Source organism: Hemibagrus wyckioides, linkage group LG12, assembly GCF_019097595.1.
Source record: "Hemibagrus wyckioides isolate EC202008001 linkage group LG12, SWU_Hwy_1.0, whole genome shotgun sequence".
NCBI lineage: Eukaryota > Metazoa > Chordata > Actinopteri > Siluriformes > Bagridae > Hemibagrus > Hemibagrus wyckioides.
The window spans coordinates 3,980,711-3,994,333 of NC_080721.1; the positions used below are offsets into that span (position 1 = coordinate 3,980,711).

Genomic DNA, 13,623 nt, shown 5'->3' on the forward strand with positions numbered 1-13,623 from the left:
CAAATCGGGAACCGACACAATATTCGTCAGGTGGTCATAATTTTATGCTTGATCGGTGTATATGTGACAATAATAAATCTTCTTCTTCTTCTTCTTCTTCTTCTTCTTCTTCTTCTTCTTCTTCTTCTTCTACATTTGCTTAATACTCTCCAATATATTAAAAGTGCACTACTGTTAACAAACCCAACTTCCTTTTCATCCATTTTTACTGTTGTATATTAGTGTACGTTTCCTTCTCAAGTATTTTTCCCTTCACATTCTTGTCCTAATCAAGGTATCAATTTTGCTGTACTTGATTATGAAAGTAAAGACGTTTAGTCAAAATAACTAGCACTTAAAAGAGACCTGCAATCAAGAGTACATAGCTCAAAGAGCAAGCTGGCTCTCCGTCATTGATCTCACAGTCTTCATATCACAAGATCAAACCTTAAATACTGAGGAAGCAGTGAGGTGTTAAACTGTATAAGCATTTAGCGCATTTAAGGCATTTAACAGGGAGTCACAGGCTGATCTTTATCTACAATAATGTGTGTGGTTCTCTTCAGATTGGCTCTGAAAAGTGTAATTTAACCTCCAGACTCACCGAGGTTATAAATGGACCTGTTTTCCCAACAGCGGCTGTGTAGTGTGGCCTGGTGTGCTGACGCTGCACATGCTCGGCGTTACGAATGCACGCCCAAGCTGAAAGGATTCAACAGTTATGGAAATCAGTCCGTATGTGCTGTTTATTGTACACGGAAATGACAAGAAGAACTAATCAGAAGCTATTACAGAATATACCTCTCACATACTGTTATATAGATTTTATGGAATTGAGTTCTGTTTATTTTTGTTTGATTCCCATTTTGTAAGTATCCCTTATTCAACAGGTCAACTAAAGTGACCCCACCCTCTTAGTCGCCTTGTTGTCAATCTACTCTTCTCTATGTAAATACTCTCTCTCTCTCTCTCTCTCGCGCGCGCGCCATCAATGGCCCTCATTCATATCCCTGCTTCATTCACATGCCTCTTGGCTTCCTTCCACTCTTCTCTATAAATTCCTGTAATTTCTCCCACTGTATTTTCCTCGCTTGTCCAAATTCACTTCGTTGTTGGTCAAGGTTTTGATCTGTCATTTTTACGTGATTAGAATTTTCAAGCCTTGCCATCAGAATTATTATCATGCCATGTCACTGTCTTTATCCTGGCAGTAAAATATCCATAAATATTTCGAATCATTTCCATAAAAGTGAAGTTCAGGGTTATACTTGAAACATGACTATGCATGCAAGTGCTTGTGTAGCAGGTAGGTGGCATTGTCTGCGTAAATTTTGCACATCTGAATTTTTTTGTTTTTGTGGAATTAGTATTTGTTCATATTATTGTAGGTTTTGGATGTTTGTAAGTTGCTTTTTGAGCCTTTAAAAAAACCCCACAAACAAAATAAAAGACTAAAAATGTACATTAAAAGGTGTTATTTATTTCATGTGGTCAGTATATAATGCAAACCTGCAAAATTCTAAATCAAATCAATATCCATTATAAAGCCACCTACATTCCTGTCCTGCAGGCATCCAAACTGACCGGTAAAATATTTAGCAATTTCATGACCGTTATTCTAGGACACTTTTTGCCAGTGTGCAGCAACATGACGATGTTAAATAACAATAAACAATCAAACTTTTTTGCAGTTGTCATGAACTGTGCACTAAAATCTTCCATTAAAATGATTTAGTAATCCTGTATGTAAAGATTAGCATGTAGAACTGACTATTGCTTTGTCTTTAAATTATTTTGAGTTCAGGTATAAAGTTCAGGGGAATTTTAAAAGGAGAGCATGGTATGAAGGGAGTTAGAACTTTCTCCGTCTTCCTTAAACTTTCACCTAAGAAGCAGATATTTAAAAAGAAAGGGATAAAGGTAAGATATTGGTGCATTGTTCAGTGATTGGTGGTGATGGATCACTGTGAAGTTTGCAACTGGCATAAAAGCAGATCCAGCAGTTTGCCTGCTTTGTGTCTTAAAAATATCTGATCGAAAAAGTGACAAAAGTGATGAAGGAATGGAGCTTGTCTGATGAAAAACTGAAATCTCACTTAATGCAAAGTGTTCAGGAAGACGACCAGCTGCTTGACTATGAGTTTCCCTGCGGCCTACGGTCCCTTTGGCCTACAGGGTTCCGTGTGTGAAAGACAATAATGTAAACTGTAATGCTATTTTGGAGATTAGATGTTAGGATCCAAAAATGACATTTGCAGAGTAAGAGAAAACAAAGGCAAAGTGTTGCCTGGGTCTGTAGAGCCATAAATCGTAGCAAAAAATATGATAAAATTAGCTTTGTGGACATGTTGGACATTTCAGGGCTTTTTGTAAACTCTGAATATAGTTTTTGTAATTGTGTAAAAAGGGCAGCTCAACAAAACTAACTGCATTCGGACATTTTTCATTTCATTGTCTGTACCGCTTATCCGATCTATCCTCGGGTCACGGGGAGCCTGTGCCTATCTCAGGCGTCATCGGGCATAAAGGCAAGATACACCCTGGACAGAGTGCCAACCCATCGCAGGGCACACACTCATTCACATTTAGAGATTCCAATCAGCCTAGTAGCATGTCTTTGGACTGTGGGAGGAAACACACAGTGAGCAGGAGCAAGACTCAAAGCCAGGATACTGGAGGTGTGAGGCGAACATGCTAACCACTAAGCCACCGTGCCGCCACAATCTGATATTCAGAATAGCAGTCCAGAGGCCAAGGGTGACTCGGCTCGGATAGAAGAAGCTCATTCACAAGCTATTCTGTTTGTGTGAACATTTCCTTCCATCTTTACGACACACAGCTCATCAGCTCCCAACCCTCGAAGGAGCTTTATTTGACTGCTTAAAAGACAGCAAGTACTGGATGTATCGTATGTTTCTGCAGCTGAACAATGATAAAACTGACATTATTGTAATTGGGAAAGTCTGAGAAAGTCAAAGAGTGTCAAAGAGTGGTGGAAAGTGACCATAGCTTTAGCAAAACAACATTCTGTCACTTCTGAAATATTTTCAGGGACTATGACATTCTCCGAACTGCTGATAATGACAAACTTATACATGTCTTTGTGTAAACAAACCTAACAAAACTTACAAAAAGTTCAGAACACAAGCTTCAAACACCATGTAACAAAAACCTGTCTAGAATCCTTGATGGCTGACTGCTGTAAGGACTTCCTTCCTTCTACCCAGACATTCATGTTGTGATACTGTTCTATATCAACACACACTAGGACAAGACAAGCTATTTTACCAATAATCCAACAACATTTTGCAAATTGGTAGATAGTAAAAAGATGGTATTTATCATCATTGTGACTTTAATGTGGCATATTTGCCCATATTTTTCCAGCAGGACATGGATTAGACACATTAGAGCAGATTTACACCAACCTAAAGGATGCATGGAATAGTCAGACCATATCACTCTGTTCCTAATACCAGCCTACAGACTCCTCAGCAGCAGGATAAAGTTTACTGACAGTAAGGCCATAACTTGAGCATGTCTTCTCTCAACTCCAGGACTGTATAGAATGAATTCAGAGATGGCGTGATAGTCTCCAAGTGGTTCTATCCACAGCAAGGTCACAGATCTATGCACAGCAGCAGTGACCACCACCAAGGGACGAGACTCCAACCAGGGATAGATTATCTGGATCGATCAGGCAGGTCCGGAAAGAAGAAGTGGTCACACTGGGAGCTCGGGATACAGTGTCCTAGTTTCCAACTTGACAGGAGGCATCAAATAAGACAGCTGACCATCCACTTCACCAGCAGTGACTCATGACATGGATGGGAAGGTAACCAGTTCCTCATCAACCTAATCGGCAATAATGGACACCCTCCAATAGCAACAGCAGATTAGCAGAGGAGCTCAGTACCTTTGCTCACTTTGACACATGCCCAGAGAGACCAGACAATTGCAACAGACTTGTGTTCTTGATATGCAGGGTGAATTCCAGGTCTGGAATCTGATGGAGTTTCTGGATGAGTGCTGAAGAACCACATGGCTTACCTTGCACAGATGTCCCTGTCTCAGACCATTGTCCAAAGGTGGATTTCTGGTTTTCTGACTGGTCAGGTGGTGAGAATGCGCTCCAAGAATTCCGCTCCACTAACTATCAGTGGAGTGATATAAGCTAATTCCTCTCCTCTACTTCCTGTATGCTTCTGTTGTACACATTCCACACTGTACCTCACTCCTGCAGGACCCATCTACAAACATCTCACTTTGTTTTAGCATAGACTAAAGGCAGCAATTTTTAGGATCAATTGGCCGGGGTTTTATCCAATTGATCCTAAAAATTCTAACTGCTGCCTTTAGTCTATGCTTTCAGCCCTGGAAGTTTATCCGTATTCGCTCCGGTCTATATTTGTAAATATCCACATGCACACACCTGACCTTCACCAAGCAGGTACGTCACACTAAATAAGGCTTCGGTGGACTGAGGTCCGGCTACACCCTGAGTCCACCCTTGGATACTGGTGCATGCCTGTTAGATCAGGAGAGGCCTGAAGTGTGTCCAGGATCCAGATCAGAGTCTCCACCATGTCAGAACACTGATTCTGGAAACACCTGGCAGTGCCAACACACCTGCCCAGGCTTATGAGGGTGTGTGCACCTGTGTGTGTGTCTCACAAGCTTCTCCAGCACTTTCACTCTTTCACACCCAGAAAATCAAAGGTGTGTGTGTGTGTGTACGCAATTGTGATTTATGATGTATACAAATGACAAGAAAAACAATCAGAAACAATTAAGAGAATAACAGAAAAGTTACAATAATCTCGTTGCATAAGTATGCACACCCCTAAGGTAATATTTTCTTGAAGCACCTTTTGGTTTTATTACATCACTCAGTCTTTTCGGGTAAAAGTATGTCTGCATGGCACTTCCTGACTTTATATTTTCCCTCTACTCTACTAGCAGCTCTACTTTCTGAGGTCACTCAAGAAAGTAAACCTTGACAAGCACCTGCTCACCATCTTCAGCTGCTACAGATCGAGAGCATGCTCACTTCCTGTTCAGGTGATTATTATGGCACAATCTGTAAGTTTGCTTGAAATTTCATAACCATGAGAACACCGTCCCCGGGGTAAAGCATGGTGGTGGTAGAGATATCACGTGTTTCGTTGTACATTTTATATGATTGAATTTTATGTTAGATAAGTTAGCAAATTACTGTAGAAAGGTTTTCTCTCTGAGGTTTCCGCAGACGCTTTGATCCGGAGCAACTTACAATTAAGCTGAGCAGATGAAGGTTAAGAGCTTTCCTCAAGGGGTTTATTCTGGCAGCGTTCCAGGATCTGAACTCATAGCCTTCTGATCCATAGCCACATGTTTTAACCACCGAGCCACCACCGCCTCTACACCACCGCCTCTACACCACCCACTGCAGAAGCTTTATAATCACCCTGATGTTTGAGTATTAACTAGCATATCGTGATGGACTGCCCTGACTCTACAGGCATGGGAATACAGTTTGAGTCAAGAATAAACATTTAATTAAAGTGCCAGTTAATTTGTATGCTTCACGTCTTCTTATGTTTTCTGTCCATTTTGTTTGTTAAAACTAGCAACATGGCATTCTCTGCGACAGCCAGCCAGATGCTAGGTTAAGTAGGTTTATGTACGTTTGTCTCCGAAGCTAACCTCAGGGACTAGGTGAATTAAAAAAGAGTGACGCCAACCTACTGAAATCCCCTCAATTTTTGAATAAACTCTGCTAACTTCTGGACATGACAATCATCTGCAGATTTCACTACTTTGTCTAAGCAATTTAAAATACACTATATTGCCAAACGTTTTGGGACACCCCTCCAAATCACTGAATTCAGGCCCCTTAGTTCCAGTAAGAGGAACTCTTAACGCTTCAGCTTAATGCCAAGACAATTTGGACAATTTGATGCTTTGTGGGAACAGTTTGGGGATGACCTCTTCCTGTTCCAACATGACTGCACAACAGTGCACAAAGCAAGATCCATAAAGACATGGATGAGCGAGTTTGGTGTGGAGGAAGTTGAGTCCTGACCTCAACCTGATAGAACACCTTAGGGAAGGTGAATTAGAGTGGAGACTGCGAGTCAGACTTTCTCGTCCAACATCACTGCCTGACCTCACAAATGCGCTTCTAGAGGAATGGTCAACAAATTCCCATAAACACACTCCTAAACCTTGTGGAAAGCCTTAACAGAAGATTTGAAGCTGTTATACCTGCAAAGGGCGGGACAACTCCATATTACATTCATGTGCATGTAAATGCAGACATTCCATAACTTATAGTTATAATATAGTGTATCATCCATATAGGCATTAAAGCATTTTAATCAGTGCACTGTTTTCCATCACAATAAACTGAATCTGTTTTCCTAACTTCCTCTGAAACTAGCCCTCTTCCTGCTTTGGAGCTACGTTTTTAAGATAAATGTATACTTCTATAATTGTGGATATTTAACATACTTTTGCTAATTGTTCAGAATCCTAATATAACCGACACACACACCTGTATCTATAGTTTAATTCTATAGCAGATGACATAAACACACATACATCCAGCGTATCTGCTCTCAAGCTTCCCGTCTATTTCGGTACATTGTAGGGTGTGTACATGGTTTGCAGCCCTGCCCAGTAAAATACAGACCATGTGAGGAACTCTTGGCTGCTTTATTGTAATTACAAGGTCCAATTTTTAAATAGCCAGGCTAGCCACAAGTACTTGCAGTGTCTGTCTGTGGTGATATTTTGCTTTTCCGTTTGTGTACTCCACCTGGTAACGCCCCCAAAATAGGAATAAAACATAAATACACAGTACAGTGTGTGTGATGTTGATTTCTCATCAGAACACTGATTAGTTCCTCAGGAGCTCTTGGTTGCTGTTGTAGAAAGGACAGTTACATTATTTAGTGTCCAGTGTCACCTAAGAGAGGATGAGGTTCCCTTCTGAGCCTGGTTCCTCTCAAGGTTTCTTCCTTAGATCATCTCACCACTGTCACCTCAGGCTTCGTTTTGTATGAAAAAAAAAAAAAAATTCCAGAACGTTCCAAACGGTGAATTTAGCACAATCCTGTGGTCCATGCACCACAGACACTGTCTGAGCCATACAGCATCCAATGTATTTGTGGCACAGGATTGTTTTTGTTATGTACATACAAAATTAGTACGAAAAAGAAAAGTGACCACATGGTTGAAATTTGAAGCATTTAGAATTCACTAAAAAGCCAAAACACCAGTGTTTTTTTTTTTGTTTGATGCAGAAGAAATCAAGAACAATGTCACACAAGACGTCACACTCAGACTGGTCCAAGTTCCCACGCTTTTATAAACATTCTGTTTGTGGACACTCCTCGAGAAACCTGCTCTGATCTGAAACACCAGCCTCTCGTTCCTCTGTAAGGTTTTCCCATCAGCTCTGTTCTTTAGGAATAATGACACTGATGTATTTCCATCTTCTTTCTTACGCAACATCTCTCAACTGAAAATCTAAGAAATAAAGCTGAAATAAAATACTGTGTGTTTTTTTAACCTCCAGCTTGGACTGTGTTACTGCCCTCATACTGTGTCATTAAGTGACCTTTACCTGGAAAAGAACTCCAGTTTACCACTGTCCACTTCAACCTACTGCAGATTATTATAATTACTATCAGGTGAGTATCTACTCAATACCCGTGTGTTTGTGTGTGTGTATGTATGTATGTATGTGTGTGTATGTGTGTGTGTGGTAATCTGCTTGAATCTTCTTGAAGAAGAAGCCTTTATTTGTCACAGAGACACTACAGCACAGTAAAATTCTTTTCCTTGAGTATGCTAACTTGTTAGGGTCAGAGTGCAGGGTCAGACACCATACACACCATTGGACAGGGCAGCTTGCTAAAGAGCCCTACAGGGGCAGCTGTGCCTCTGATCAGTAACCCAGAGCCTTACCTTCTTTGAGTTTTAAAGAAATCAGCCCCAGTTTTACTTCTTCATACCATAAACATCCAAAATAAACCTTCTTGAGCCAAAGCAAATAATCTGATGCCAGTTTTTTTTCCATCCACCCGGAAGAGCAGGACCTTCCTGAGTGGCATGGACACCATTCAGACTTACCCTCAAACAGTACTTCATCTCTAAAACCCACATAGTTTCAGAGCACCACCTGAATGTCCAGGAGTCCAGTGGTCTGAATCCCAGGGTGATTGTTTCCAGTACCCCACAGTGTTTCAGACTTCCAGGATTCAGTTGAGACCCAAACCTCACCTATGATAAACTGCCAAGTAAAATCCCCCTTAGATACCTCTGACAGGATTAAGGGTCCATTATTAGCTCTTATATGCATAGCTGCCTAGAATACCCATGCTGGCCAAAGACCACTGAAACCTGCTACAGTAAACATATAGACTAAAGTATATCTGTAGTATAACTAAAGCTCCTGGTGACATTAAACAGCAAGGTAAATTATCACAAATATCACAGAATATCATGTATTATAACTTTCAGACTCAGATGTTGGACGAAGAAGAAGGCCTGGCTCGCAGTCCCCGCCCTAATTCATCCCAAAGGTGTTCTATCGGGTTGAGGTCAGGACTCTGTGCAGGCCAGTCACGTTCCTCCACACCAAACTCACTCATCCATGTCTTTATGGACCTTGCTTTGGTCACTGGTGTGCAGTCATGTTGGAACAGGAAGGGGTCATCCCCAAACTATTCCCACAAAGAGCATGAAATTGTCCAAAATGTCTTGGTATGAAGCTGAAGCATTAAGAGTTCCTTTCACTGGAACTAAGGGGCCGTGCCCAACCCCTGAAAAACAACACCTGAATTCCATGATTTGGAGGGGTGTCCCAATATAGTATATATATATATATATATAATGAAACCCTGATGTGTGAAACAGGTTTAAAAGCACTATTTCAGTGCGCTGTGTGTTACGACGAGATGCTTAGCAACAAGACAAAAGGCAAGCTGTTATTTAAAAAGCAGCGCACGCTGTGTTTATCCAATCACGGTTGTTGACTGCACAAACAAGAGTGTTAACCCAGGGTTTAGGAATGTAGTGTGAAACGCCAGATCGTGATTAACGTGTAATCCTGGGTGTTTATTAGTGTGAACAGTGTGAAACATGATAGACCCGGGATTCCGTTTAGCCTGTGGTTTACAGTGTGTATTCTTTCTTGAGAAAATACTAGCATGTAGTGCAGGTCACGTGACTCTGGGATTATTATTATTATTATTATTATTATTATTATTATAGATCATTTTTTCCACACCTAATAAATTCTTCTTATGTATTAGCTTGGTTAAATGAGGTTTATATGCAAGGATATCTCGTTCTGATGATAATATTCACTTATCACTCAGTAATGACTGTGTGGAAGATAAGGAAATGTACAATCAGATTAGTGTAAGGAAATAATCAGGCTGTTAAACCGGGAAAGACTTTGCACAATAGCGCGTCTGTCTCTCGAGCCGACGTGTAGCCTGTGATTAGTGTGGTTGCGCGTGCACCTTCCCTCCCTCTCTCTCTCTTCATCCCTCCATCCCTCCCACCCTTTCTCCACCAACTTTCTCCCTCTCTCTCTCCCTCTCTCTCTCCCCCTCTCTCACTTACACATCCTTCCTAGCTTTTTCGGGGAGTAAAAGTAAGAAGTGGAAGAGAGACTGGGAGAGAGAAAGTGTGAATCCAAATCTCTCTCTCTCTCTCTCTCTCTCTCTCTCTCTCTGCTCTCTCTTCACTCCTTCTGACTCAATGGCTCCTTAGCGTCATATTTATTACCTTTAACTACTATTTAACTTTGATGTAAAAGTTTTAAAACAGGTGGGTGAATGAAAAAATCCGATTTGTATCGCACAGAAACCGGCATTTATGAAAGCAATCTTGTCTCGTGCCTTGTAGTCTCTCCAAACCTTGGAAACTATGGATATTCGGATGAAACGAAGACCGTGGATCCAAGACCCTTTATCCCACCTGCTAAGTCTTGTGTTCATCCTGTGCCTGATTCTCCAGGCGCAAGCAGGTAAGGTGCATTTTGTTGAAGATTGATAAAAACCCAGCTTCAGAACATCTGCAACCTTCTGTACAAGCAGAATCTTTGCGCGTGCGTTTGTTTCTTTCTGATTGTTACGGCATACGGTGATTACGCGACAGATTACAGACCCTTTGAAAAATCTTGTCTAGACGCGTTAAACATGTTCTTATACTTTGAAATAGATAATGTGCACATTCCTAGGTGTGAGATAAAAGCCCCTGGGTGCACGCGCGTATTCCAGGAGGTGACAGAGGCTAGGACGGTGCTGTCCATCAGGGCGGGCTGCAGGTCACTGATGCTGGCTGTACAAATGTTTAAGCTGTGGATTGAGTCGAGCTTTTTTAGTCCTTGATTTCTCCATTTACTGTATAAATCTTGAGGTTTAGAATCAGACCTGGCCTAACATCTAGTCATTAATTGTGTGTATTATATATAGGATTATATTATTCTCCAAAAACAGCCTGTAACAGTACTGGATATATATATATATATATATATATATATATATATATATATATATATATATATATATATATATATATATATATATATATACTTCTTATGTCATTTATCATTTATTCATCTAGATTACAGTGATAATTAATGTCTATATTGCTTTAAAGAGAGAAAAATAAGCTGTAACAGGTAAATAAATTTGTGTGACTCTTTTTGTTGTTACTGATGATGATGATGATGATGATGCAAATATCTCATTTGTGCTAAAAAAACAAATCTCTTCCAGATGAAATTAAATGTTGCTTCAAAGTGTGATGTATTTGGACATGTAGGTTTTAATGAATGGGTGATTATAAGAAGTGAGTGAAAGAGTTAGTGTCTCCTGTGTGCGCGCTTTGTTCAGTAATGTTTGTGTAACCGCAAACGTCAGGGGAAAGCAGGTTTTTTTCACCCGTAAAAAGCCAGAGTTTAATAGTAAGATGAATGCTTTACTGTGTGAGCCGTGTGTGACTGGGTCACTGTTAGAAAGCGGCACAGACCTCTGCATGCACCTAGGCAGATGTTGGAGTCCACCTAAAGGAATGCTAGGAAATTACACTGTCCAGAAAAAAGCTGTGTCCTGTGTAGGGTGAGTTCAGGGGCAGTTTGGGACATCAGGTAATTAAACTGAGCAGGCTGTGGATGTGCTTGATAGAAATGACTTGTGACATCATATAAAGGGGGTGTGGTCAGCTGCCTGAAGAAGTAAACTAAAAACTTAAAACAGGAAAATGTTTATGATGTATGAAAATGTGTAACTGTGTAACTGTAACAGCTTCAATACACACAGGGTTAGTTTGCGTGTTTAGAAATGAATTCTTTTCAAAATGGTGCAAGTTGAGACTTAAATATAAAAAATGGAGAAGTGAAGGGATAAACTTGTAGAGCTGTGCTAGTTTTAATGAAGCATGGGAATAATAAACTTGGGAATCAGGCACAACTACTGAATATACACAGAGTTTTAAAGATTTTAGAAATTTAATTTAAGGATGTATATATATATATGTATATTGCACATCCCCTAAGGCTGAATTTAAAAAAATATAGATTTAGAAAAGTATTGAAGAATTTCTAAACCCTAATAAAGAAAGAAATAAAGTGTAGAATTTTCCACATTGCGATATAGAATTATTTCTACTTCTGTAAAAACATTTGTTTATATTTATAAATATTAAAATATTAAAATTAATGATGAATTTGGATCCGATTCTTATTGAAATTTCATTTACTGACACTGATGTAAATGTCTGAATGAAAAAAAAATTGTCAGATTTCAGTTAGTCAGTCAGTCAAAAGAATAAGCTACACATCTTTAAAATATGATATATATATATATATGTCATATTTATTATGGCTTATATTCATATTTATATTTATAGTATTTGCTGCCACTGTTTGGTGAAAATAAAGCTCCTGTCTGTTATATGTAGCTTCTGAATCCAAAGAAAGAGCATCGTTTTTGTTTGTTGTTTTCTAAATAAAACAGGAAATGACCAAGCAAATCCACGGCTGAGACAGGAAGTGGTTTCTCAGGTCTTCTGAACCAAATCCAGATAGATGTCAGCGTTTTATAATAAAGTGTTGATATGAATAATCTTTGTATTTTGCATTGATTCAGTAAACTCCTGAGGAATTTCACAGGTACTCATGACATTACTTTTGAACAGTAGAAACTAAACTCTGAAATTTAGCTCCATATCTGCTGCGTATTGCACTATTTACTGCAGTTTTAATCGACTCTTTATTGAAGATGACGTGCTTGTACATGACAAAATCCACCACAAGTCCATGACCACTTCACAGGCGTGTTTAAAAGAAAGTCCTCAGCTACTCATGTCACGACTCCAGTAATTAGTTTAGACTTTTTCTTCTTAATGTGGCTTCTGCCATCACATTCCATCTGAAATGTTCACCCTGTCACTGAAAAAGCCTTTAATGAGAATGAAAAAATGATTTTTACAGAGCAGCTCATTGGTCCATTGATGCTTTTTATGTCATAACAGAAGTAAGGATTGAGGAATGAGGAGTGAGGAGTGAGGATTAAGGATTGAAGAGTAAGGAGCGAGGATTGAGGAGTGAAGATTGAAGATTGAGGAGTAAGGATTGGGGAATGAGGATTGAGGAATGAGACTTGATGAGTGAGGATTGAGGAGTGAGGATTGAGGAGTGATGATTGAGGATTAGATTGAGGAGTGAGGACTGAGGAGTGAGGATTGAGGATTGGATTAAGGAGTGAGGATTTAGGAGTGAGGAGTGAAGATGGAGGAGTGAGGATTGAGGATTAGATTGAGGAGTGAGGATTGAGGAGTGTGGATTGAGGATTAGATTGAGGAGTGAGGAGTGGGGAGTGAAGATTGGGGATTAGATTGAGGAGTGAGGAGTGGGGAGTGAAGATTGAGGAGTGTGGATTGAGAATTGAGGAGTGAGGATTGAGAATTGAGGAGTGAGGATTTAGGATTTCTTAGTCTTAAGGACACTGTTCTATGTCTTAAGGATTAATGATGCTGGATTATTGATTCACATGTGGTGAGCTTTATGCTTGCAGTCCAGTAAATAATGTGGTGCGTGACACTGGTCATGAATCAAGGAACCAGTGAGACTCTTTGGTTTTGACCCCAGATGGGAATGTCCTACAGTGTGGTGGACCATCAGGAAAGGTTAGAATGGTCAGTGTTTTGAGGCTTGAGCAGAACTGTCCCTATAAAGGGAGCCCAATACCAGTACCCTGTATCTGCTTTACCTTGTAGTCTGCTAGACTTCATTTTAATTTGTCTTGTCTGGTGTAATATCTTCAGATGTCCACCAGGGGGAGGTAACAGATAAATCCTCCAATCCATCCATTTTTCAGGGAACCTGGAGTATATCCCAGGGCAACACATTGCAGGACACACACACACACACACACCTTCACATACTACAGTCTATTTAGAGATGCCTATCAGCTTACAATACTAGACTGGAGGAGGAAACCTGAGAACCCAGAGAAAACCCCAGGAACATGGGGAGAACATACTCTATGTAGCCTACAGTATAGATTTAAGGATAAACTGCAGCAGCTAGTAGTTATGTTTTGTAATCAATAATCATGGGGAAAATTGACACATGAAATTTTT

The 13,623-nt window shown here is 40.0% G+C and overlaps 1 protein-coding gene across 3 annotated transcripts in view; it reads left to right on the forward strand.

Annotated features, from left to right (window-relative positions):
• The window catches only part of col11a2 (collagen, type XI, alpha 2), a 58,747-nt gene that overhangs the window by 4,222 nt on the left and 40,902 nt on the right, over positions 1 to 13,623 (forward strand). The window contains exons 3-4 of one of the 3 annotated variants that reach the window (XM_058404275.1): positions 7,541 to 7,655; positions 9,883 to 10,003. In XM_058404275.1, coding sequence (XP_058260258.1) covers positions 9,904 to 10,003 — 100 coding nt within the window. In that variant the 5' untranslated portion in view covers positions 7,541 to 7,655; positions 9,883 to 9,903. Of the gene's footprint in view, positions 1 to 7,540; positions 7,656 to 9,618; positions 10,004 to 13,623 lie in introns of those variants that run through there. The other 2 variants (XM_058404274.1, XM_058404273.1) reach the window with 2 other exon arrangements.